The sequence below is a fragment of the Syngnathus acus genome, chromosome 8 (assembly GCF_901709675.1).
Source record: "Syngnathus acus chromosome 8, fSynAcu1.2, whole genome shotgun sequence".
NCBI lineage: Eukaryota > Metazoa > Chordata > Actinopteri > Syngnathiformes > Syngnathidae > Syngnathus > Syngnathus acus.
Window position 1 is genome coordinate 9,422,276 of NC_051093.1, and position 25,106 is coordinate 9,447,381.

General features: G+C 43.9%; 7 protein-coding genes across 9 annotated transcripts; 2 read left to right on the top strand and 5 right to left on the bottom strand.

Moving 5' to 3' along the window:
* Positions 1-432: 432 nt before the first annotated feature.
* On the bottom strand, positions 433-8,457 carry slc29a4 (solute carrier family 29 member 4). Its single transcript, XM_037255934.1, has 12 exons — positions 8,400-8,457; positions 6,361-6,461; positions 5,022-5,391; positions 4,363-4,494; positions 4,191-4,304; positions 3,705-3,833; positions 3,501-3,575; positions 3,151-3,419; positions 2,533-2,653; positions 2,266-2,453; positions 1,948-2,188; positions 433-1,876 (listed from the first exon to the last, which is right to left on the bottom strand). The coding sequence occupies exons 3-12, from the start codon at positions 5,257-5,259 to the stop codon at positions 1,740-1,742; spliced, it is 1,644 nt and encodes a 547-aa protein (XP_037111829.1). The 5' UTR covers positions 5,260-5,391; positions 6,361-6,461; positions 8,400-8,457; the 3' UTR covers positions 433-1,739.
* A 35-nt stretch (positions 8,458-8,492) lies between these two features.
* Positions 8,493-9,665, top strand: atp5mf (ATP synthase membrane subunit f). The gene is made up of 4 exons (XM_037256123.1): positions 8,493-8,595; positions 9,018-9,125; positions 9,189-9,305; positions 9,534-9,665. The coding sequence occupies exons 1-4, from the start codon at positions 8,580-8,582 to the stop codon at positions 9,560-9,562; spliced, it is 270 nt and encodes an 89-aa protein (XP_037112018.1). The 5' UTR covers positions 8,493-8,579; the 3' UTR covers positions 9,563-9,665.
* Positions 9,346-12,083, bottom strand: cpsf4 (cleavage and polyadenylation specific factor 4). The gene is made up of 8 exons (XM_037256076.1): positions 11,662-12,083; positions 11,503-11,553; positions 11,208-11,360; positions 11,030-11,125; positions 10,810-10,903; positions 10,621-10,693; positions 10,394-10,552; positions 9,346-10,274 (listed from the first exon to the last, which is right to left on the bottom strand). Exons 1-8 carry the CDS (start codon positions 11,762-11,764, stop codon positions 10,206-10,208), a joined length of 798 nt encoding a protein of 265 aa, XP_037111971.1. The 5' UTR covers positions 11,765-12,083; the 3' UTR covers positions 9,346-10,205.
* A 302-nt stretch (positions 12,084-12,385) lies between these two features.
* shmt1 (serine hydroxymethyltransferase 1 (soluble)) lies at positions 12,386-15,755 on the bottom strand. Of its 3 annotated transcripts, XM_037255945.1 has the most exons (12): positions 15,632-15,755; positions 15,003-15,110; positions 14,787-14,932; positions 14,566-14,681; positions 14,226-14,386; positions 14,019-14,100; positions 13,690-13,902; positions 13,504-13,617; positions 13,256-13,378; positions 13,065-13,181; positions 12,883-12,993; positions 12,386-12,798 (listed from the first exon to the last, which is right to left on the bottom strand). In XM_037255945.1, the coding sequence occupies exons 1-12, from the start codon at positions 15,665-15,667 to the stop codon at positions 12,626-12,628; spliced, it is 1,500 nt and encodes a 499-aa protein (XP_037111840.1). In that variant the 5' UTR covers positions 15,668-15,755; the 3' UTR covers positions 12,386-12,625. The 3 variants fall into 3 exon arrangements, with proteins under 3 accessions (XP_037111840.1, XP_037111838.1, XP_037111839.1); XM_037255943.1 differs by having other exon boundaries at positions 13,504-13,902; XM_037255944.1 differs by having other exon boundaries at positions 13,504-13,902; positions 15,003-15,111; positions 15,636-15,729.
* A 509-nt stretch (positions 15,756-16,264) lies between these two features.
* pdap1b (pdgfa associated protein 1b) lies at positions 16,265-18,084 on the bottom strand. The gene is made up of 6 exons (XM_037256101.1): positions 17,925-18,084; positions 17,558-17,649; positions 17,295-17,381; positions 17,110-17,231; positions 16,766-16,917; positions 16,265-16,664 (listed from the first exon to the last, which is right to left on the bottom strand). Exons 1-6 carry the CDS (start codon positions 17,935-17,937, stop codon positions 16,600-16,602), a joined length of 531 nt encoding a protein of 176 aa, XP_037111996.1. The 5' UTR covers positions 17,938-18,084; the 3' UTR covers positions 16,265-16,599.
* Positions 18,085-18,427: 343 nt separating this feature from the next.
* On the top strand, positions 18,428-19,666 carry bud31 (BUD31 homolog). The gene is made up of 4 exons (XM_037256111.1): positions 18,428-18,642; positions 18,790-18,912; positions 19,036-19,202; positions 19,284-19,666. Exons 1-4 carry the CDS (start codon positions 18,549-18,551, stop codon positions 19,332-19,334), a joined length of 435 nt encoding a protein of 144 aa, XP_037112006.1. The 5' UTR covers positions 18,428-18,548; the 3' UTR covers positions 19,335-19,666.
* Positions 19,667-20,004: 338 nt separating this feature from the next.
* On the bottom strand, positions 20,005-25,100 carry smcr8a (Smith-Magenis syndrome chromosome region, candidate 8a). The gene is made up of 3 exons (XM_037255858.1): positions 23,651-25,100; positions 21,950-23,524; positions 20,005-21,875 (listed from the first exon to the last, which is right to left on the bottom strand). The coding sequence occupies exons 1-3, from the start codon at positions 24,256-24,258 to the stop codon at positions 21,416-21,418; spliced, it is 2,643 nt and encodes an 880-aa protein (XP_037111753.1). The 5' UTR covers positions 24,259-25,100; the 3' UTR covers positions 20,005-21,415.
* Positions 25,101-25,106: the final 6 nt, after the last annotated feature.

Genomic DNA, 25,106 nt, shown 5'->3' on the forward strand with positions numbered 1-25,106 from the left:
CGTCACGTGACAAACGAATGCAGTATGAAAAATGACCATGTAAAGCAAGGCTTAAAAAACAATCCCATGAAATTAATAGGTGGGTTGTGTTCTGGCCGTATTCCCGTAACCTTAAGGCTGTAATGAATTTAATGATTTCTTTGTCAGCCTGAGGTCATCACCATGGAAACTGTCGAAAGTCATTCGTAGTCCGATGCTGCCCTCTGCAGGTTAAATTGCGTCACAAGCGAGAAAGCGGTTCATGTAGCAACTTAAATTCATCTTTTTTGGTCTCGCTACTTTTTTATTTTTAAGCACACCACTAAAACAATTAAAGCATCAGAAGTGTTCATTATTTTTTTTAAAAACGGTTCTCAATATTTCTCCCCCCCCCAAAAAAACAAAAACAAAAACACTGAGCCTGTGAGTAAACGAGTCTGGAATGAAATGACATGCTTTGATAATAGATTTATTTTTCCCATTCTTATATGCTCAGTTTCAGTAAACGCCAGCTGTAGAGCTTAGCTGACATACAAAGTGCACTGCTATTCATCTTTCCACCACCAAATATTACTCAAATATTCCATAAACCCTCAAAACGACACCAAAAGAAAACAACTGAACCAAGACAGCTTGAATAACAGAACACTAAAGAAAAGGAAAAAGCCACAGGAGACAACTTTGGATTCAGCAATATATCATTTGAAATGTTCCTATGTTGACTAAAAGCTATTTGATTAACTTTGCAAACATGATATGGTGTCATGTTTTGCTCCTTCCATTGCTCAAATATGGTTAAAATGGACTGAACAAGGCCAACCAGTTCTGAAACGCTTAACTGTTTTTGTCCCACTGCTCCACACGATTATTTAAAAGACAACAATAGGCAGGAAACACAAAGAAAGTTCCACATCTTTATACGTTATACAGAATTAATTAACTAGAAAAAGGTCAGTAGCCCTGGCACATCGGCACTCCTTTAAATGTCATTCTTAAATATATTTACAAGGTTCTGACAGTGACACATTTGATTTTACATTCCCTCTTTTCTCAGTTAATAACATTACTTGGAAAAAGGTAGCTATTTTTGGCACATTGTTTTACCCCTCATAATGTAACATTGACCCAGGGGAACCTCCAAAGTTGAACATGAATGTTCTGTGGTGCGGATTGATTTCAAAACAATTTTCCAATAACACTGCGATTTCATTTTTTACAGTCTCAAACGATCGCCATCATTAATTCTTTATAACAGGGGTCACCAACTTTTTTGAAAGTGAGAACAACTTGGTTTGTTCGATTTTGGAGGTTCCACTCACATGGAGGACATTTTAGCTAAAAAAAAAGATATCCCAAGATACAAGACAAAGAACATTGAGCAGAAGCTGGTGGGGACAGATGAGCAATACTTCTCCATGAAGAATCGATATGGTTGATGTTAGCTAGTCAGATCAACATTACTTGACTATATAGTTGCTCAGCCTCCAACTTGAAAAATTAAACAAAACATAAGAATGTCCTTTTGGATGAGAAAATGTCACTTAAGACCGTTTTTCATCCACTCACAGTGATACACTCCAAAAGGACGACCAATGAAGATTTCGGGAGAAAAGTCCATTGACATCCCCGAACTCTTCACTCACTCATCCTGGCTGGAGATTGGAAAGATATGAAATGTTATTTCCTTCAACTCAGAGAAGGCGACCCTCTCCTAATGTTGCACGTGTTTGCGCATAAACACGGTTAGCATGTGAGGACATTCAAAAGCCGGTAGTGTTAGCCTGTAAGTGGAACGTGGAGAAGCCTGATCCGGGAGGAGCGGTGAAGCTGTAAGCCGCGTACGCCACGACCGAGCCCACCATCAAGCCAGTCATATAGGAGACCGTCATGACGTTACCTGCGCAAAGCAATTCTTTATCACAGGTCTGCAGTGAATTTTTCAGCTGTCTCTAGCGAAGCCTATCTTACCTGCAAGCTCCCTCTGTTCCGGCGCCACTTTGCCAGCAGCCTGAATCATAGGCACGGAACCAAAATAGCCGTTGGTGACGCCCATGAGCAGGGAGAAGAGACACGGCCAGGCGGGGTGGGCTAGGGTGGGCGCGTGTGCCGGGTACACGCACATGATGAAGAGAGGGATGAAGACAACTCTCAGGCAGGAGAAGAAGAGCAGGCGGCCTCCGGACCAGTCGTAGGGCAGCGCGGCCAGGATCTGAAAACATGCCATGCTTCTTGAGCTTCTTGTTTTGGTTCCGTAACCCTCAACCTTATTCGTAGGGGTGCCGAGACCTTTCCGACAAAGTCGGACATGTTGAAGGTGGCCATGATGAGGATGGGCAGCCACTCCCCTAAAGTGTGGTTCCTCATCTCGGACTCCAGGCCGGGGAACAAGCACAGGGTGATGCTGTAGGTCACCGCGATGGAGAGCATATAGGCCCAGATCACGCGGGACACCACGTAACGATGCAAAATCAGGTCTGGTCAGAGAGGATGAGATTAAATGCTGAATTAAAAGTGGGTTGAGCAGACATGAAAAAATGACTTGCCGATACATACCTCGAACACCGGGCCAGGTTCCTCTGATCTTGATTTTTGGGGCGTCAAATCGCACGTACGTCCCACCGACATAGTCCTCATTGCCGTCTTCTGTTGTGGGTGGTCCCATTCCGCCATTCCCCTGAGGAGGAACCAGCAACATTTTCACATCAACACTTGATGACAATCATCAGTAGGCTTGTAGGTCTTCTTGTTTTGTCCCCCTAATTTGGCTGCATGACTTCATCTTATTTATAATGGCTATTAGCATGTCACTCTGACTGACTGCATGTTGATGTCAACACACACGCATGCACGCACGCACGCACGCACACACTAATCCATTAGTTGATGAAAGGGTCTCAAGAGCCAGAAGGGAGCACTCTTCCTGATTATAGCCATGATGTGGAGCACTGCCTTGGTTTCCCCTGGCAACCATCACAATGAAATCATCCGTGAATCATCCCCTTAAATGCAGAGGCAACACACACACTGCACAAAGACTGTGTTAAACCAAAGTGGGATGCTCCTTTCACACAACAGGACAAATGTGCCCAAACAAATTTTTGTTTGGAGGCGTCCAGTGAGAATTGCCAAATCTGGCTGAAAATGTGTGGTAAACATCAGGCTCCAACTTACAAATTTAACCTCCTCCGCCGTGACGTCGTGATGAACCCTGTAGCCGGTGGAGTTTCCGTGGGGGTCATGACCCTTTCCCTGACCCCTGCCCTGGCCTTGGCTGGTGTAGTAACGGATGAAGCGGGAGCGGCGCACCAGCAAGTGAAGGAGGAAGCACAGCATTTCCATGCCGATGGAAATGAGGAAGAAGATGAGAGTGTTCCTCCTCTCATCTGGGATCAGCAGCTTGGTGAAGATGCGCGATAAGGAGATGATGACACCGGCAGTGCCTAGATGAAGAAGACATTTTGACATGTATGAGAGGAAGTCGGAAGTAAGATAGTGGGACCCTTGGATATTTTTGTACTCACTCTCTCCGGTCATCACCCCCTGTGTGTATCTCTTGGGCAGCATCCCCATGTAACCATAGAAACTGGACTGCTGAACTGGAAATGGATGAGGGAGTGGTTAAAACAGTCAATCAGGGGTGGGGTGAGTAAATGGGATGATTTTCATTTTATTCTATTAATAATAATGATTTATTTGATTTGATTGACGTTTGCTGATTCACTTACCTGTACATCCAAAGGCAACTACTCCCACTGAGACCAGGTTGACGATATAAGCTTGACCGGTCGTGAACTTTGCCAACCAGACATCAAATATGCTGACAAACATCAGGGGTCCCAATGCTAAGATGTAGCCTGCACAAAGAACCAAAACAGACATCACGCTTAGGTCAAGTTCATCATTCTTCAACCCAAACTTTATTAACCTCAGTGTTGAGTCAAGTGAAATGAACTTAGTTATCCTGCAGGGGGCACTGTAGTGCAAGATTACTGTTACGGCCTACTAATCGAATCTTGTAAATCAAATTCAGACCAAATTGACCATTTATTGTTCTATTGTATTCCTCATATGCTTACATATATGCCATTTTATTACCGACTAAATGTTTCATATTTGATATGATATTCCAAAGATGCTGCTACTTTCGACTTATTCATTTTCTATTTTGACGCTCACGTTTGTTCTTCTCTGTCGGTTAATTTGCGACTCACCCACAGTGATTCTGGTGTGCATGCTGAGCCTCTCCACCAGCACGTTGTTGAGAAGGACGGCCAAAAGAGCAACCAGGATGTATGTCAGACTCATGTCGAACACGATGGACGTCCCTGTGTTCATACATTGTTTACGTGCCTTCATAAAAGTTGCATCACATTCACATCGTACCTCTGAACTTGTGGTGAAGGTAGTCCACGTCTGTGATGAAGCTGTTGTAGGGCAGCAGGAAGCCCACTCCAGCCAATAACATTGCAAAGTAGATGCCATGGTAACGGTCGTCAGGGATCGGCTCCTCAAAGTCTGAGCGGGAAGGTAGGTAGAAAAAGAATATCAAACGACACACTGGGTCTTCATTCAAGTGAATCAAAAGGAAAGACGTGCAAGTTCTTCTCTTCTTCCTTCATTTTTGTGACTGCTTGAATCATGAAATTGTGTGGATAAAAAATGGACCTTATTGAGCAAAAACTGACAGCATGAATTTTCCCCTCTGACATTCATGTTAAGAAGAGCCACAAGGTTGACTGCATCTGTTGGCTCCGAATTCTCATTACCCCAACGACCGCCCACCCACCGCTGCTGTGTGTGTGTGTGTGTGTGTTTGTGTTTCACTCCACCAATAGGAAGTAATTGACAGCTAGTTTTATATGATTAGCTTGGCATCTCTACAGCGTGAATGAGTAAGCAACACGGCGGTTTTCTGTTAACAAGGTTCTTCCTTGATATCGACACATGCTCCTTCCCAAATTTTCTGATGTGCAACAGTGCTGCTCCTTTTTAAACTGTGGAAAATGGCAGACTTGCAAATAACAGGTCAGGTAGTTCCTCACCGGGCTCAGACAGCGCCAAGACGCCTCTCTCCGGGACATCTTTGCTGATCTCCTCCTCCTCCAGCTGGTAGGAGTCAAAACTGTAGCTCTGCACCACTCCGCTCTCTCGTCCATCCCTCCATCCTCCCTCTCTCCCCGCATCCCTCCATCCGGCTCTGCCCCCATCCCTCCACACGTCCCTCTCCTCGGGCGTCTGCGCCGGGGTGGGCCTGCGACGCTCTGCTCCCATCACGTCCATCTTCTGCAGCCAAGTCGGATGCTCGCTAGGCGCTTCCGGGAGCGGGCATGTTGCACACGACTGTTACGGCGGCGGCGGCGGCAGAGAGGCGGGAAACGATTGGATGATGCAAGGAGGCGGGAACCATGGGAACTAAATGGAAAAAGATGTTGAGGGAGAAAAGAAGAGAGCCGTCATAAGCCTTAATAAATGGAGACAAGCCAAGGTTAGACGAGACGTGGGAGCTTTTGTGCGTGTTTGTGTGTCGCCTATTCACTGACAAGCAAAGTGACAAAAGATGCACGGCTGTGAGCCCACAGAAGCCAGCAAAGCAGAAAAGTCAAACACAAATTGTGTTATGAATTAAATATTTAGCTACAAATTAACGGTGTGATGTCAGTCTCAGCACTTTTTTTTGACAGCTTACAGAGGGAGTCAATACAGTAGATACAATCTACACATAATGGTTGGAGGTAATATTGTTTGACCAACATAATGTAGTTCATGCGACATTATTATTTTCTATTTTTCTTTATTTTTGACAGCTCTCAAATCAAACTACAATCAGAAAATAAACATACCATTATAAGAATAATGACGTAATGTATAATTATAGCTGCCATACAATGAAAATTGACGCAGCTAATTAGTAAGGACTAGGAGGTCATGTTAGGTTTATTCCCTGAGGCGCGCTGATTGGGTTAAAAGCTCCTGTTTATTTGCAGCTGGAAGCCATTCCAATGACAACCAAGTGTGGGCGCCCGCGAGCTCCTTGCTTTAAATTAAAAAAAAAAAAAGCATTAATTGAAGCGTAATCAAAGCTTTTGCATCTTTTTAGAAGAAAAAATCATTTGAACACATGCAGATCTATTTTTATTTGTTGTGCCTAATCCTGTGCATCTTGAACAACACACATGATTGAGAACAAAACGCGCGTGCATTCTAGCGCCGTTTTAGAAAGAAAAGCAAACGCTACATCTGAACGACCAGCGCAAAAGACGATTGTTTGTTTCCTCAGAGAACCCGACCAGCTGTGCTTTCTCCAATTATCCTCCCTTCAGTCAAGTTGCACGATACGATTTTTTTTTTTTTTTTAAGGCAACGACAATAACAACAGGTTACCTCCGTGCCAAGGCAAGGCCGCTTCTCCCCTGCCCTGGTGGCTTGCTCAGTCGGTCTCCATCCAGACGGAGCCTCGCGCCTCCTGACGCAGCATCCAGCGGCTGAGGAGGAAGTGGATGAGAGAGAGAGACGGAGAGAGAGAGAGAGAGGGGGGGGGGGGGGCATTCGCTGCTTAGTCTCGTCGTCGCTGCAGTTCTTGAAAGTCCTTTTACTGCAGCTTTAAATCATGCACTTTTGACATAGTTATGTAGTGGTGCCATAGTTTAATTCATACATATATATATTTTCTTAATAGTAAATTAGTGATGCATTGGATTGGAAGTCACCAATCTAATGCATCACTAATTTCCTTCTTACAATGCTGTCACTGCAGCTTATGTCACTTTAATCAATTCTTATTTTGATTCTGTGCGACTCCTGCATGCAGTCAGTATGGGCTGGAATATGTATTGAAAGGAGAATAAAAAATAATAAGAGACCCTGCAGCGACATAATTGCTGACGATTAAAAATCAAACAATATTAAAGTGAATGTTGAGTTAAATCATGCTATTCTTTTGGAAGAGCGAGTTCGAGACACAGTAGCAGCAGGAGTCAACCAGGTGAAGAAGCCAGATGAAAGCCAAGAGAACAGGTGCAGATGTTCGAATGGATAGATAGATAGATAGAGAGAGAGATCAAGGGTGGGCATGAGAGAGACAGATGGAGGGGAAAAGCAGGAGGTAGTGGAGCGGTAACTTGTGAGCTGATGAATATCAGGCTTGAAAAGATGGGAGAGAGAGGCAGCCCATGTTACATATTACATGTGGTAGTATACTCAACAATATAACAATAATTCAAATCAATAAAATAATCAAAGCTGTTACACTGCACTACCTCACTTTCAAGAGTGTGCGTGAAAGAATTTGATGAAGTGGGCAAGACCATGAGCGGCGCTATTCAGAACAAAATAGTCCCTCGAGAGCTTTCCCACGCGGGCTCCAGTATCTTCCCGTCCATATCTCTCATGTGGTAAATTGCCTTTGAGCCAGTGAGCGCCTCACAGCAGGTTCCGCTGCTCTAATGAGATTGTTGAAGAACTAGGAGACAGTCCCATAGAGCTTCTCTGCGTGACTGATGTGTCCCATGTTGTTTGACCAAACAGAAGAAATTGACAGAAAGTGGTTGCGTATTAAAAAGCACCCCCTTCTCCCCGCCTTATTTATCGTTCCATCCTTTTTTTCCATTCCTGTCTACTCTGCTCCCAAATGTCTTCTCTTGTCTTTCCTCTATTCTGACCAAGCGCTCCTCCCGCCTCCACCTCCATCTCTCTCCATCAGCTTCAAAGAGCTGTCTCTGTGGCAGACCTCCAGGGCACCTGCCTCTTCAAGTGGAATCAAATCATCCATCTCCCACTGGTTCCCTATGTATGTGTGTGTGTGTATAGCCAGTACAGTGCACTATGGCCCAAGGCGGAGTTGCAACAAACAAGCCAAACATAAAAATACTGGACAAACAAGTCAATCTGGAAAGCAGGGTTATTATTTTTTTTCTTATAGAATTAAAACATGTCGCTGCTAACGTTAACAAGCAAAATCAATCTTTTGATTGGTGTGTTTTGATTAGGGTGTAATGTTGTTGTTTACAATTGTCACATTTTTTTAATGCTACTTTATATGAGGAGTTATGCAATAGTTCAATTGATTTTCTATGCATATGACAGCTAACAATTTCCCATGTACAGCTACAAGGAACTACATTCAATCAATTTGTGGCTAGTTGTAAGCTGAAAAGCCCAGGCAGACATAAAAAAACAAAAGTACTTGTGTGTGTATAGGAGAATTGTCAAGCAAAAGTAGATTTACTTAAAAGCTGGCAGAGTGTAAGACTCTCATAAGGCTTCCATCTAATTAAAGTCATTGCAGAGAAGCTGGCAAATCACTCTAATAAAGGGAAGCGAGAGTCTTGGGAGAAGGCCAAAACTACTACTGTGCACAATGTGTGTGTGCGTGCATGTATGTGTAATGATCTATCCTTCCTTTGCGCCCAGCCTCGACTCACACATGACCCAGAAGTTGTGTTTTTTCTCTTTCTGCATGTGTAGATTCTCAGTCAGACCTTCAAAAATTCATCCATGTTGCTTTCCTCCGGTGAAAAAAACTACATTAGCTCCCAGAGTGCACCGCGGCTTATTTTCCCATCATCCTTTGCAGCTCAGCCAGCCGAACAGCACCGATCAAGATGGCGGACAGACCAGGTAGCTTAGCGTGTCCTCTGCACAAATATCCACAATCGTGTCACTTTTGTGGGTTTTATTAATGAAACAATTCTGCATTTGTGCATAATTGACGTGATTTATGCGGTCAAATGACCGTAAATGAATCGGTTTTATGTGGTCGTTAAATCAGAGGCCTTTGTGAATCCTTCGAGTCACGTCAAGGACTTTGCGCGTCATTGCTAATTCTGTTTAAAAATAATGTAATATGGCAATTGATTAAAACGCTAACAGTCTGATATACGTTTTTCATATTCCGATCATCTTGCCACTGCGTGTATTGCTATTTTGGCTAAGCTGACATTGTTTTGGGGCTGTCATTTAATCATATGTCTAAAATGTAACCTTTGCATTGTAAAATACTGTCTTCCACTCCAGCAGTAAAGCTGATTTTCTCTTAATAGTTCCCTTGGCTGAGAGGCGTCTGATGGATGTTAAACTGGGCGAGTTGGGAAGCTGGCTCGGAGGGCGAGACTTCACCCCCAATGGGATCATCTCTGCTGTCCGCAGAGGTGAGAACACCCACTTTGACCTTCGACCCTTGCTCCATTTTGATTTTTGAACATCTTTTTCAGGCCACGACAGATACTACAATAAGTACATTAATGTGAAGAAAGGAGGCATCGGTGGCATTGCTATGCTGCTCGTTGGCTACGTGACCATCAGCTACATTTGGGAATACGACCACATAAGTAAGAGACTCATTTCCACTTTGCGAAAAGATGAATACTGTTGAACATAAAATATGCACATTTATTATAGACATCACACAACAAATTCTTTGCCTGCTTGATTGAGAAAATACAGTAGTTGGCAGTGGACTTATGTTGTGATGGTGGCAACAAAACACAAAGCTATTATTTATGCTGATTAAATGAGTTTAGAAATTGTTTCCAATTGTTTTCTGTCTTCTTTTGTAGAACATGATCGCTGGAGGAAGTACCACTAACGAGCCATCAGAGCTTCAGGGATGGACCTTCCAGCTCCTCCTACTCTTTGCTTTCTCAGCTCATTGTGTTCAATATTTGACCAATAAACAATATGAAGAGTTATTGTGGGTTTTGTCTTGATTGGGAAAAAAATGACAAAGATTGAGGATTTCCTACACATTTGAGGATGAACCATCTATTTACACACTGAGAATTTGTCCTCACACATCATATTAACATGAGCAACTTTTTACTGTATGGATTCGGTGAGGAGTGTAGCTGCAGTCTCTTGTAAATTATGATTTTTGGGATTTTACCTGTTTGTGAACTATTCTGCAAGTTTTGAATAGACAAAGGCTAACATAAGCACAAGTAATAGAAAACTAGAAATAAGACACTACGGATAAGTCCACACCGCAGGTCTTAATGCTCAATTCAGACTTTTTGTGTGTGGAAGTGTCCACATATTGTCAGTCTGGCATCTTGATTATTTTTTCCCCCCCACACTATAAAAGACAAGAATACCAATTGAAGCAATGTGAATCTCTCTTCGTACGAGTAGATTGACCAGAAGTGGGGAAGAAAAAAGAAAAAAAAAAATCGCAGGTTGTTCCAGGCCATTCTTCAGAGTGTCAACCTGTCAACTGTCCATCTTTCCTGTTGTCACTGCCCACTCAAGAAAGCAAGATGGCCTTTATTACACTTGTTGGCGTAATGGCCCTTTTCTCCGCACTGCACAAACGGGACGAAAGTAACAACAGCAAGAATTAGTTTTTCCGTATTTGCGTTTTTAGACAAAAATAGCTCATTTTTCTATACATGACCCCATTGAGAAACAAAATCTTCATCACCTTGTAGCAGGTGACCTGGTCCAGTGGTCGAGGCCCTCTGTTGGAAATGAGATGATTCTGTTGAGTCACAGGATTGGAAGAGTTGTTCTGCAACCGCTGGCCCGGGCTGGCGTTGGTCAGGTGGATGACTGAGAATGACGAGCGGCCCATAGACGCCGTCTGGAGCATTCAAAGCAAGGAGAAATGATGAAACACTTGAAGACCATCATCATTACCACATGTCTCACCTTTGTCTGATTTTGGTTTTGCAGTGGCAGTGGCGGCTGCTCAGGGGCTCCCATCGGCAATTCAAAACGAGGGCTAGCAAGAACAAAAAATATAAACAGACATTTCAGGCTTAACAGAAAGGTGCACATTTGAATTTGTTTTGTTTGTAGATGAGACATTTTGATATTCAATGCAAACTGTATACATACTGCATAAATTTGCATGATTTTCCTTCTGGACAGAAGCCCACCAGATAGTTGACACAAATCACCCGTCTTGTGTGTCTGTGTCTACAGTCTGGACCTGAAACGGGAACATGAAGAACCCATTTTGTGCATTGTTTTTTTTCTCTTGTGATTTGACATTTGGTATGACAACATTTGGTATTTGCAACATACATGCCAATGAGCGGCTGCATTAAGGACCTACCGTGTTTACAAAAGCCTCGGTCATACCAGGGACAATCCTTAATCTTGGATTCAGGATCGATGTGTAGAAATGGACATTCCTTGTTGCTACACTCACCTAAGGGAGGTGACACACATTGCACACATAAAAAACACGCTCCCTTATTATGTGTTACAATACTCAGATCCTGTGAACACACCAAACTTGGAGTAGAAATAGCATTCAGGCATCTTTGTCATGTCGTACTCGTGGAGGAACTCGCACTGGTCTCCTTTTTTGCAAAGTCCTCGAAGCCAGTGCTTGCAAACGACTGTCTTCTCTCCACTGATGTGACGGAAAGGACACATGCCACCTAGTGATGCAATGGAAACAAAACATGATAAATGCACCATTGCATAAGCAGATCATGTATTCCATCCAACATGAATTGAAAAGAATTGAGATATGCAATATTATTGGTAATTGTTGGGTGCATGACGACGCTTTGTTTTTACCTTTCAAGCATGCAGCTCTCATGAAGAACTCACACACAGCAGACCCGGATTCTAAGGGGGCGGGGTGGGGGGCACATCGGTCAAAGCATCAGGTTTGAGTGGTCCTGGTAGCAGATCTGCTGCTGTCACCAAACTAGCTGTTAGCATGTGAGCACTTACTGTCCATGCCGGGGAATGGCAGAGGCTGAGCCCCCAGCTGTTGCTCCACGGCAATCTCCAGGTCGAACTTGATGTGGTCCGCGCTAGCCAATAAATCCTGCATGGTTGAAGGCGATGATTTCGTCGAGTCCCGCTATGAAACTAAACGCCTCGGTTAGCTTACTATTGATATTATTAGCCGGTCATTTTTTGTTCCCCCCCCCCCTCAGCCGCCAATAAAAAGCTAGCCAGGCTAGCCCTTGAGCTCAAAACGCCAGGTACGCTCACCAAGGAAACAGTCAGACACTGCTTTATTTTGTCGAACAAAAGATCCAAACTCGGGATTGGTTTAAAAGTTTGTTTTTGTCTCAGCCCAGTTCTCCGAGTAGCACGAGAGGCGCGCTGAAACAACCTATGACCCAACAAACGCCACTTCCGTTTCCTTCGAGTGACTTTTTTGAGTTCGTTTGCAAGCAGTGTCCAAGCCCGTTACCGCCACCTAGCGGACTGGACGAAACAGAACGGCATCTTGTCATCTTTTGATGACAATACTAGTGTAATATTTTTATCGAGGTTTTTACATATATCTATAAATATTTGGACTAGCTCATTCATGTTTCAATCTCAATTCCAGCAGGGAATTCATATTTCGAGGCCTCTTATAAATTGAACATTAAATGCAGCATCAACTGATTCAGAATAATAGTTCGCCAGATGCTAAAGACCAGATAATGTGCATAACTCATAAGACAAGGAGAACTTTGAGGATTTTAATGAATATTGAAGCTTAAATGTATCTGAAACATTGAAATCAGCAGCGGATGATGTCACATTAAAAAACAAAAAAAAACCATTGTAAGGCTGCTTGTACTGAAATGTGTTTTGATCCAAAGACGTAAGGTGCGTATCAAAGATATCGTATGCAGGAATTCCTCCTGCAAGGTTGTGTGCATTAGTTTGCAAGTATCAGTTGAGTCATCATGATTTATAACTCAGGGAGGCCGGGCATGGGAAAATGACCAGCAAAAGCTTCAACTTCTGCCTTGATCTCAGTCACACGCAGCTGGAACTTTTCTTCCTTGGCCAATGCCTGGATGAACTCCTTTAGAGTGGCCTTAGGATCCAGACTTCTCTGCACCTCCAAGGTCAGCTCAATACCTGAGAGGTAAAACAAAGGGAAGATGTGGGCGCTCTCTACATTGGAATTCTACTCCCTCCATGATGGAGCTGCACATTCCTAACCTCTGTGAAGGAAGTCTGCCACTTTCCTGAAGTCATCTTCTACCAAGCCTCTGGAGGTCAGAGCTGGAGAGCCAAACCTCAGTCCACTGGGGCGCAAAGCACTTTTGTCTCCTGCATGAAAACATCACTCAGTATAAAAAGAAAGTTGCAACATCAGCCCTGACCTATAAAACAAATCTTACCTGGACAGGTGTTCTTATTACAAGCAATAGCGCAAGCTTCCAGAACCTTCTCAGCTCGTCCTCCATCGGTTCCTTTGTTGCGCAGGTCCAATAGGATCAGATGATTGTCGGAACCACCTTAATATGTAAATAAAATCATGATGTTGAGAGATTTCTTGCCAACCGATGTGGCAAGTGTCAGTGGCACCTACCAGTGACAATCTTGTAGCCGTGCTTAACGAGGGCAGCGGAGAGAGCTTTGCAGTTGACAAGAACCTGCATCTGATAAGCTTTGAACTCTGGTGTCATGGCTTGTTTGAGAGCGACGGCGACACCTGGGAACGTAAACAGAAAGACCCAGCATTGATATGAGCAAATTCTACACATCATTCATTCTTTGCCAACATGGCTCAAATTCAATTGTGACACATCTGGCATTTAGCTAGTGACGTAAATGGACCTGCGATGGCGTGGTTGTGTGGTCCACCCTGCAGCCCCGGAAAGACGGCCTGATTGATTAACGACTCAAGATTGTACAGAACCTCCTTCCCCTTGGCGTCCACGCTGCGCACACCTGAAGACAAACGGATGAAAATAAAACGACATGCTCGATAACTCAAAGATTTGATGACGGAAGAGATTTGACCTTTCCTGAAGAATATCAGTCCAGCTCTGCAGCCGCGCAGCGTCTTGTGCGTCGTCGTGGTAACCATGTCACAGCAGTCAAAGGGGGACGGCACGACTCCGGCGGCCACCAGTCCGCTGATGTGCGCCATGTCGGCCATCAGATACGCGCCATTCTCGTTGGCGATCTGCCTCATACGGGCGTAGTCGAGGTTACGGGAGTAGCAGCTTGTTCCTGTTAGCGGAAGGAAAGGAAACGTTTGTCTGAATTTTTATTTGTGGGTTCATGTTTTAATTCGTTATATGTATGACAGCAAAAGCCGAACAAAGTTTCCAAAGCAAACGAGAAACCTGCAATGATGAGTTTGGGATGGAAGAGGCGAGCATTTTCTTGCAGTCGACCATAATCGATGTAACCAGTTTCGGGATTCACCTGAAACCAAAACATCTAGTATGAGCAACGACAACTCTCTCTGACAAGTAAGTGTGACAATTCAGAACAGTGCCTACTTAATCAATGACTGAGGTGAGTGTAAACAACTTTGAGCAATCAATCACCTTGTACGGCATGGACTCAAAGAAGATGGACGTTGCGGAGATTTTTTTCTTTTCAGTCATGAAACCATGTGTCAGGTGACCTCCATCAGGAAGGTCCAGGCCCATGATTCTCCCATGCGGTTCCACAATGGCGGTGTAAACAGCAAAATTGGCGGGAGAACCTACACGGAGAAGGATTGACATTTCTTATTATGCCATTTGAGCGCCGTTCATTTTTTATATTGCTTATTCCCATAATTTGGTGTGCAACCTGGAGAAATAAGCGCATGAAGAACAAGCAAACCCAGATTTGAAGCCACCTCATCAAATATAAAATGTTACACCATATTGTTACGGTTACCTGAATATGGCTGCACGTTCACGCCCCATTTGTCAGAGTCCAGACCGTAGGCCTCAAGCGCCCTCTTCTGGCAGAGTCTCTCCAGCTCATCAACATGCTCAGTTCCACCATAGTATCTACATTAAGACCATTGTGAGCGTAAAAAACTTTTTTTTATTCTAAAGAACAAACTAATCTCACTGTACCCCTTCTTTAATTCATAAATAATTTCACAAGTGTACCTCTGACCAGGATAGCCTTCAGAGTACTTGTTGTTCATACAAGACCCCAGAGCCTCGAGAACAGCTCTGCTGGTGAAGTTCTCTGAGGCAATCAGCTCCAGGCCATACGTCTGTCTGTGCTTCTCCTTTTTAATAATAGAGAAGACCTGAAACACACACGTGACGGGTTAATAGCATTTTTCGGAAATAGTCAAAAATATTGACATAAACACTGACCTCAGCGTCATTGACAGACAGAGGTTCCAACATCATCTTGTTGTGTGAGTCCCACGCTTCATTGTCGCCATTTGTTAAAGACATGGTCGTTGTTGTTCTTGCACAGAGCTGATCCAAACAAGACGACATACATTCCATTTACTATCCATGAGTGTGAGAAGAAGCCGCAGCAATATCATCATGCAATACAAAAAAATGCCTTTTTTTTTTTTTTGCATTTATTAGAGGTTGACTGTTCATTGAGGTTTGCAAGCTTCAGTTCACAGTTGACTGTTACAAAACTTGAAGTTGCGTTGGGTAAACTTTGGACCGTTGCATGGGCAAAGCAAACACGAGCGTTCAAAATATTATGCGCAGTCTGGTATCTTGTGTAACTTGTACTCATAACTTCTTTAAATCACGAGATGTTGTTTACATTTAAAGGGAATCGTCAAATCCTATTAGGTTTAAATGTCATAAAAGGACAGCCATTGCAACATGGAAAAAAATAAATTCAAAAATCACATGGTCAGAGACGTTCAAAGTACAAAACCTGTCTGGTGTTTTTTTGCGTAACTATGATCAGATTTAGACATTAACTTTCAAGATTGCCCTGGCACTGAAATGTTTTAGTCAACGCCAGAACTCACCCTCCAAGGAAAAAAAGTAGCGGCTGAAGTTGTCATAAGCAAAAGTAGAATCACGGGGTGGGCGGAAGAGGGAGGGGAAATAATCCCTCGCTGACGGAAGGTAAAAGTCCGCCAAAGTTTGGACCAATCAAATGCGTAGTTCTTCTTCGCTTGTTATTGTATGCGTCATATGTGCCCTTGAGCGCCGCTGTAGACCGGGAGTGAGATGACTTGCTGCTACAGCACATAGTAACTGTGATTCGAATATTTCCTCCCTCAAATTTAGCTAAACAAGGTTACCAAAAAATAGAAACCCCTTGGTCCGATTGCATACTATCGACATGATACTCAATCTATTTTTGCTTATGCTAAATAATGAAAAGTATCAATATTCTATAAGGGCACAACTTACCTCAGATTCAATTTAGGTTGACTTGATATCTATACTAGTCTACAATAATCATAAAAATGTAAATTTTGTCATAAAATTAATCAAGTCTTTTAAGGTGACCTTTTGACCACATCTCTGATCATAATTGTAGTGACAATTTAAGAATCAACCTGATTAAGGCAACAGTTACTGGAGAAACAAAACACATAAAATGGCTGTATTATCCCATCAAATGTTCATACCAGTTGACTCCAAATGAAATTAATGTTTCAACATTTTTATCGTATTAATCTGAAATATTTTCATGACTCAGTTATATACAGTGTAAAACCCAAAGAAAACAGTGCCGATGCTCAATAAGCAAAATGGTCATCGTAAAATGATAAGTGTGATCCATTTCATGTAAAACCTCATAGCTTCATTCTAATTGTGTGCAACCCAGCTGGAGCTTTACCAATATGGCCGTTATTCCATGCCAAAATGCACCACCGGTAAGGTAAATACTGTTCATAGCACTTTTTTCCCCCTTTCAAAATAGTCTAATTCATATTGCGTCAGTCCACAAAAACGGGGAAATGGTTCTGATAAATACTCTGCGTCATTTCAGTGAGAGGGAATTTAATCCTTTCGCCGCTGCTGCTGCTGCTTCTTTTGCCTCTTTAGCTGCAAGAAAGAAAACATGTGGTTAGTAATAATGTCTAAAATGTGGTATTTTAAATATATGAGTAAGTACAAGGCACCACTGTGCGTAGATTCTTTTTTACCTTTTTTCTCTCCCTCTTTCTTTCTCGCTGCCTCCTCTCTCTGTTTCTTGATGATGGCGAGGCGGGCGAGGTCAGCTTTAGCCTGGTCTGTCTTTCCTGCGAGATGCATCTTCATGTAGCGCTCCTTTGCTTTCTGCTTCTCAATTTCCTCTCTGTGTGCACAGAAGTGGAAAGAAAATCAAGTGAAGAAATTCCTACAGAACTAATGGGCAAACTTGTGACACTGCACTAGAGCAACACTTTGGTCCTTTTCTAAACACTTTAAATACAGTTGATGTTTTCAGTAGAATTTATGTGGAATTATGGGGACCAAAAAAAATTGGACTGATAGAGTGTACACAGACCTTTCTCTCCTTGACAACTGCTTGGGCTCATCTAACTCGATGTGTGTCACCTTCTTGGACTTCTGAGCAATTCTGTTTGGGTTCTCAATTTCTATCAAGCCCTCCACACCTACTCTCTTCCTCTGCAAACACATCACAACAGCTCAGAGTGCTTTCTTGAAATGTGACAAATATTGGGCACATACCTGTGAACCGTCATCATCACTATCCTCTGACCCTGACGCTTGTAACTTCTCGGTAACGTCATTCTGAGCTGCACCCTCTTCCTCATCCTGAAACAAAGAATATAGAAAGTCATGCATTTAGACCACAAGTTAATATTGATACAACCACATTAGTCACTTATTGTAGCTATGCCTCAGAGCACCAACGTAAATAAACCGAAACTGGAACTATATATAATATAGATCCACGAATGGGTGATTTTTTTTTTTTTTTTTTCAAGTACCGTCTTCCTCTCCTTCTCCGCCTTCATCTGGGCGTCAATCTCCTCTGGACTTGTGTAGGTCCTCATGCGACCCTTGTGGCTCCCTTTCCGACCTGCAGTGAAGATGACGTACGTGAACAGATTTATCCTGTTTACTATTCACACAGTGACGAGTAAACCCATTACACCCGCATCGAAAGCAAACGTTTTCACACACATGACATCGGTGTAATGTTATAACGCAACTAAGCGAATAAAAGCGTAAACTGATTCCAGTCTATGTTTTCTTCCAAGACATTCGTTACCTGTCTTCAAGTGACCAACGCGTGCTAATACGGTAATATATGCAAATTCACTCAACAATTAACCTTATAACCAATCATCTTACCTCCTTTTGGCATTTTGATGAATACTGGACGTGAATATCTAACAGTTAGTAAATAAAACAAAAGACATTGAAGGCCGAAGGAAGCTGACAGCTGGCTAAACTCGGAGAGGAGCAACACAATCCAGTAGGGATGAGTTGTGCCCTAGGATACGCCTGTTCAAATATCCTCAAAATGAAAACATGGTCGGGGATATGTCAAACACCTGTCCCCGGAAAAACACATATTGGTCATTTTACACCATGGTTCCACTTTAGTGTCTGTATATTACGAGTCACAAACGAAAAACAAATCAAACGGCATTTATGTCTTCTAAACGGCATTTAATTTGTGCCCTAAAGTGATGCAATATCGCAAAAAGGATAGCAGGATAGTTGCTTCAATTTTGCCACAGAAGAGTTCGATAAATTACCTAACTCCACGCTTGGGAATAAATTGGTGCCCAGATATTCCGAAACATAAAAATAAAATGGGTATAAATAAATTACGAAAACACGATGTGACGTCAAACGTGTGCTGCGCTTGCAATGGACCCCAGTGACGCCCAATTCAAGGGTCAGAGACGATCGCGCTAGCCAAATAGGGAAACAGAAGGATTTGTTCCGAGTTGGACAAAGTGTAAGAAAATGCCAAAAGTTAAGAGAAGTCGTAAGCCACCACCAGATGGCTGGGAACTCATTGAACCTACTTTGGATGAGCTGGATCAAAAAATGAGGGAAGGTAAGGCGAAACAAGATCATTTAGCTATCATCAACAACGGCCCCGCGGAGCAAATGTTTTCAAATGCGTCCAATCCGTAATTTGAAACATTCGATTCCACAAATGTCTGACATTTCTATCCTCTTTCTATTTTGTGCTTCCTCTCAGCTGAAACCGAACCTCATGAGGGTAAGAGGAAAGTGGAAGCTCTTTGGCCAATTTTCAGACTGCACCATCAGCGCAGTCGATACATCTACGACCTGTTTTTCAAAAGAAAAGCCATCAGCAGAGGTAAGGATGACCCTACCTATCTGTAATATTTAGCTTATGGTGTAACTGCGTGTCAGTTGTAATTGTGTTTGTAATATATATGAAATCGTTATTGTGTTGGTTATCCTGTGTGTGTCCTCGCAGAGCTGTACGAGTACTGCATAAAGGAAGGCTACGCTGACAAAAACCTGATTGCAAAGTGGAAGAAGCAGGGCTACGAGAACCTGTGCTGCCTGCGATGCATCCAAACGCGTGACACCAACTTTGGGACAAACTGCATTTGCAGAGTTCCAAAGAGCAAGCTGGAAGTTGTAAGTCTTTAAAGAGTTTCAACATTCTCCCATCTGAATATTCTTCATTTTCAAATGAATTTCCGACTTGTGTCTTTGTAGGGAAGGATCATCGAATGTACCCACTGTGGATGCAGAGGGTGTTCCGGTTGAGTGTAGGACAGAAAGACGTGCCCGGCCTCCATCTTTGTTGTCATGTCACCTACTATTGTTAGCGTCATTCCCTGCAGTCTTTATAGGGCTCAGAAGTACGCTGAAAGGGGCCTTCTTGTATTCATTACAATTGTTTTTCTGCAAAATGTACTGTCTGTAACCTTTCTTTAATACCTTCAAGACCTCTGAAGGGGAAGGTGTCTTTGAGTTAATTGCTTCAGGCGTGACCTGTTTTATTTCATTCATTAGAGGGCTACGTGTGGATTGATTTTGTTTTTAAAACCTCTTGGTGTTGTAATCATTTGAATAAAACAATTCTGATTGACATCCTTGAATACGTCCCACCTTCTTTAATTGAATATTCAGTGAATTAGCCACCGAGAGCAGCTTAGAAGATAAATCAAGATATATTTCGAACAAGTCATTAGTCTAGATGAAGTAACTGCAGCTGCAATGTTTTCATTTAAGATTAAAATGGGGAGTTATAAACTCTCCAAATATATCTGGATTTTTAAGTCTACATCCAGAAGCCTCACTTATCTTTCGCCTGTTTCTGCAGCTCCTGCAAGAGAATGAGCTGTTTTCCCCAATGATGATTTAGTATTCATGCCACCTCACAAGCTAGCACATATGTACGTCATCACAGAAACAAGTCACACAAACACGAGTCTCTTGGAGCACTTCATGTTTAATGAGCTGTCTGTTGAATTAGTTGTTCAGCATCAGAAGGATCCTCGACGACTCATTTAACTCCTTTGTGACCTAAACGTTAGTGCAAAAAATGTTAATGGATTTCAATAATTTAATGGCAAAAATGACTTAAAAGCTTGTAAATCAATATACGCAATGTGATACAAAAATGCGCACAGACATGATGCACATGTAACTTAAGGACACTCAGTGTTTACACGTTAAGCACACTGCTATGGCTTAGATTACATTCTTTTTGCATTACAGGGAGAAGTGCCAATAACAACTGACGTGTGTTTAATAGGGCACATGCAGCAAATGGGGTTAAAAAGTGGCAAGTGAAATGGATGCTGCTCGACATTCTCAAAATGGAAATTAGTGTTTGGGACAGAAAATACAACAACAAAAAAAGCATCGAAGATCAATTTTCTTTGTTCAAAGTAAATGTGACAGAAATGCCGCCATGATATCTGAACCCATGCAGTCACATGTACAGAACTACGAGTGGATACAGAATTATGGCAACGCCACATAATTGGCAACAGAAAAACAGGTATTAAAAAGATAGGTTTGTTTCAATGGCTGATTTCAGATTTCCAAGATACATTTGTGGACTAAATAAAAACAACAGATGAGTTTTGTGATTACATCCAACAAAGACCACTGATCAGGCAACAGTAAATTGGGTCTTTATAAATATGCAACAGTCATCCAAACTCGAGCATTCCGTCGCACTTTTCTTTCACGCACGATAAAGCCCAAAACATTACAATATTTCACTGTGGCACAAAACGGTCTCATGCTGACAGCACAACACTCACACCTTAAGACAACAGTGAAATCCAATACAATAAGGTTAAATAACTTGGAAGTTTTGCTCAACAGCGGATCACGTCACCAGCTTTTTGGCGCTGTTGGGAGAATATTTGTGTCACCGCTTATTTTTCAGGGCATGCACTATCACGTGGATTCAATTTCATATGGCTGAAACAGCCAATGGGAACGTTAGTGGACAAGGTTTGCATGGTGCAAATGAAGTTTCATGGACACAATATCAGCATAATGCACGTTTGTTTCGGACCAAACAAGCTATTCCTGGACACAAACAGCAGTGTGAATATCATTTACAACAATAAAAAAAAAAACTGAGATACTACTCATATATTGTGTGTGTCTGAGAAGGGATTGATCACGCATTGTAACCCCAATAATATGCAAATACTGTTTCCTTGATTCCTACACACACACGAGACGGGTCTGCAGAGATAATACAATAAAAATCAGTGCAGTTTGATCTGAAATTAAAATGATCATCCTCAGGATCAGGATCATCTTTAGTCCATTAAAAATAAAAGGGTAGCGGTTCCCTGAAGAGGAAAAAAAATAAATCATCAGATTTTGTATAAAACGCTGCTGGTGTAGTTGAAATGAAAAGAAGGCGCTGCTGCTGTGCGGCCATCGGCAGCGTGCAGGTAGTGCTGTGTGATCAGGTAGCTGAGGTAGAGCACTATCTGTCTGTCCTCCTCTCCCAGGCCCAGCTGCTCCTGCAGGAAGAAGGTGCGTCGGGCCAGAACGCCATCCATCCCCTCTGTGGTGTTGACCGGCAAGTGGAGGTGGTGGGTGAAGGTGAACAGAAAGGCCTTGGCCGCCAGGTGACACAGCGTGCTCTGGACGTGAAGGAAGTAGGTGGAGCCGCGCCGGACGTAGGTGCGGTGGTCAGCCATGTTGGCTAGCAGTTTGCCATGATAAGGTGGACAGCGTAAGGTCTTCTGGTCGGCGTCCAAGATGGAGATATAGCGGCTGTAGCGGGACAATGAGTACAGCATGCTGGAACCGGCAGGAGATGCCACTCTGAGAGACAACATGAGAAATATTTGTCAATTGCCGTGGCCATTAGAAAGTCAATAATTGCTTCTAAAATGTACCTTTGCAATCCAATAAGTTTCCATCTGTGCAGGTCTGTAAGGCTGAAAGGGCAGGCCAGCCACGCCTGGACTCGCTCTCCACCCCTCCCTGGTGCAGGTACAAAGAGGGCTAGAGCGGAAACCAGCCGGCGAACTCTGGCCTCATCGGCGCCGAGCACGACCAGCGTCCTGCCGCTCAGCAAAGACCACAGAGCCTGTATAGCAAAGGGGTACTGTCGCACAAACCTCAAGGCCCCTTGTCCGGCCTTCTTCTTCTGACGCAAGGTCAGCATCCCCCCATTGCCGACAGGAGAAGCGGTCCAATCGGAACCGGTGGACGTACACGTGGTACAATCCGAGCCGTCCTCGGCCGATGTACGGGACACGGCATCTCCCAGGAGTCCGGCTGTGAGGTTTTCCGAGCATGGTGATCCGACAGCATAGTCATCCTGGAGTGGAAGTAGGGCCTGGGGCTCCTGGTTGACCACCAGGATTTGAGCATTCTGCAGGTGGGCGCTGAGACGAGGCACCGCATCAGGCGGATTATCGAGAAAACCTTCGTGAGTCATACAGCATGCGGCATCCATCGGCACAAAAGCAGAGTCCTTCTTGCGTCCTTCCTTCCTTATTGGTTCCTCCAACAAAACCTTGGGTTCCCCGTCTTCATCAGTAGCATCACCATCCAGATCGGTTTTATGGTCACAGTCTGGGGTCGAGTCGGACTCAGCATCCAGAACTTCCGGCTTCAGGCTTGCCTGGTTGCCACAGTTTCCAGTAGGTTTCTCAGAGCACTTCTGGGTCTCCGATTCCTGGTCGAAACAGGAAGTCTTGAGATGGTCGTCTTCAAGCTTGAAGTCTCCAGTATGGCTAGTCTCAGAGGCAAGGTCCAAAAGCTTCGGAGGTTCTGGTCCAAGCATGACTGGATTGATGAGTTTGGAGTTGTCTACAGCATGGTTCACAGCACAAAATGGTCGTAATGTCGCCCTTCCATCCAGGTCATCATAGTCGTCTTCACAGAGGTCCTCCTCAAACAAAAAATTCACAATTCTCTGCTTTCTGCGGAGGGCTAGGTCCAAGCGACGCGTGTGCAGGTAGCACAGGTCGCCTCGGAAACTCCTTTCCGTCTCCTTCAGGAGCTCCACGGTGGCCTGGTAGAAGGTGTCATCGCACAGCTCTTGGAGGGTCTTGAGGCGCTTGTCGAAACATTTGGCTGACTTAGCTTTGATCAGCTGCGGCGTGTAAGACGGCCTGCGTGCAACACGCTCGTAGTCTTCCTCGCCAATGTCCACTCGGCCCGCATGACCATTTTGTTTCTCCCCTGCGTCAGCGCAGCTCGAAGGCTTAGCTAGCTCGGCGTACTTGCCGAAGAGCTCTTCGCACTCGCTCGTACACTTGTGACACGTAACGGCCTGAGGGTCTCGGCGGGGACGACGATGGTACGAGCTGATCTGTCTCAGAAGGTCTCTGTGTTCATAAATGCTCTTCTCCACGTTGGCGAGCTCGTTGGCCTTTTCCACGGCATGAGGCGAGTACATGCACTGAGGCCCCGCCTCTCTCTGCAGGCCCTCCTCCCTCTGTAGAACAGAGTGCGTGTACCTAAGAAAAAAGAAAAAGCGTGGAATGAAGTTTTGCTCAACGGTCTTCTGGAATTCAACAATGAAGAAACTGTCAATCATTTTCAATTGAAATGTATCGCTACTACCGACTCGAGAAGGCACCTACTCTAGGTCTCGAAGCTTCCTCTGGAGTTCTTTGGCGAAGGCTCTGCGGTTGCCGGCCTTCAGGCACTCCGAGGCCTTCGAGAAGCGTCCGGACAGCTCCTGAAACTGCAACATGATCTTCCTCTCATCTGCTGAAACATACGCCATGCAGAAGGGACGCACAAAGCCCCTGGCCTCCAGGTCGTACAGTGTAAGGTGATGGACGTAGGCAAAGGCGCCCTCTTTAGAGTCACCCAGGACAACCCTGGAGTCCTCCACAAAACTGAGCCGAGGGTATCCGCTGCCTGGCGGATGCCCCACGAAGGAGGCCTGGTAGTCCACTGACATGATGCGTAGGGAGAAGTAGTTGAGATCAAAAGTGCCACAGACTTTGGGGTCATCAGGAATGGTGAGGAGAGGCTGAGGACCCACTTGCTCTGAGAACTCCGAAATGAGGATGAAGTCTTTTGTGAACTTAGCGTACGAGGTTTTGGCCCAAGGGTTGGAGTCAGCCAGAGGGTGGAGGGGAATGGAGAACTCTTCTGGAATAGCCCATGGGTCAGGAGTGGACTGGCCATCATCATCATCATCCTCTTTTGTGAAAGCCACCACGTCAGGTGAGCCTATCATAGTGCTGTTGTCGAACAAGGCATGAGAGACACCACTCTGTGCAGCTCATCTATCAATTATGAAGAAGCAGGCAGGGAGGGAGCACCACTCAAATGCAAGATAGACAATGTAAAGTCACACCTGATCGTCCATGCACTGGCATAAGAGCTCCGCCAAAAAACATGATGTGGAGTTTGTGTCCCAGGGTCCAATTTTGCCATCGGGGTTTCAGTCCATAAGATATAATGCTCGATGTGAATATACTTCTCATGCACTCAGGTCAGCGTCCTACGAACAAAAGCAGCAATCCGTGCATCCGGCTATCATCCGATCGTTCAAGCAAAGTCACGCATCAGCACAATGAATTTCCGCGACTCTCTCCGTCTTTTCTTCATGTCTTCATTTCCATCACGTTGGCGTGTTTGATCTACAGATGCGTCCAGCAATCACGCTGCTAGCGGGCAAGAACGACATCATCATTATTACACCGTGAGACTGACGCCATGTTTACCCAGCAGCTGGGAGTCGTGTCAGGTGACTCAACCACCAATCCGATGCAAGAATTCCACACCAGCATAAATCGCGATGGAGCGAAAGTTGAAGAAATGTCATTGTTTTTACCACTCTATACAAAATAAAATCTCTAAAAATGATAACAAGCTGGACGGAAATCGTGGTGCAACGTTACCGTCGCAGTAAATGCTCAAAACCCGTTTATTTGTGACCATATTACCTTATTGTTATTTCTTGAAATCAATGTAAATACTATAATGTCATATATACAATCGGTTTTACCTCGATGGAAGTAAATGTTTTTGCCACGTGAAACTTGTGTCCATAAGTTTGTTCAGTCGAATGATTTACGTCAT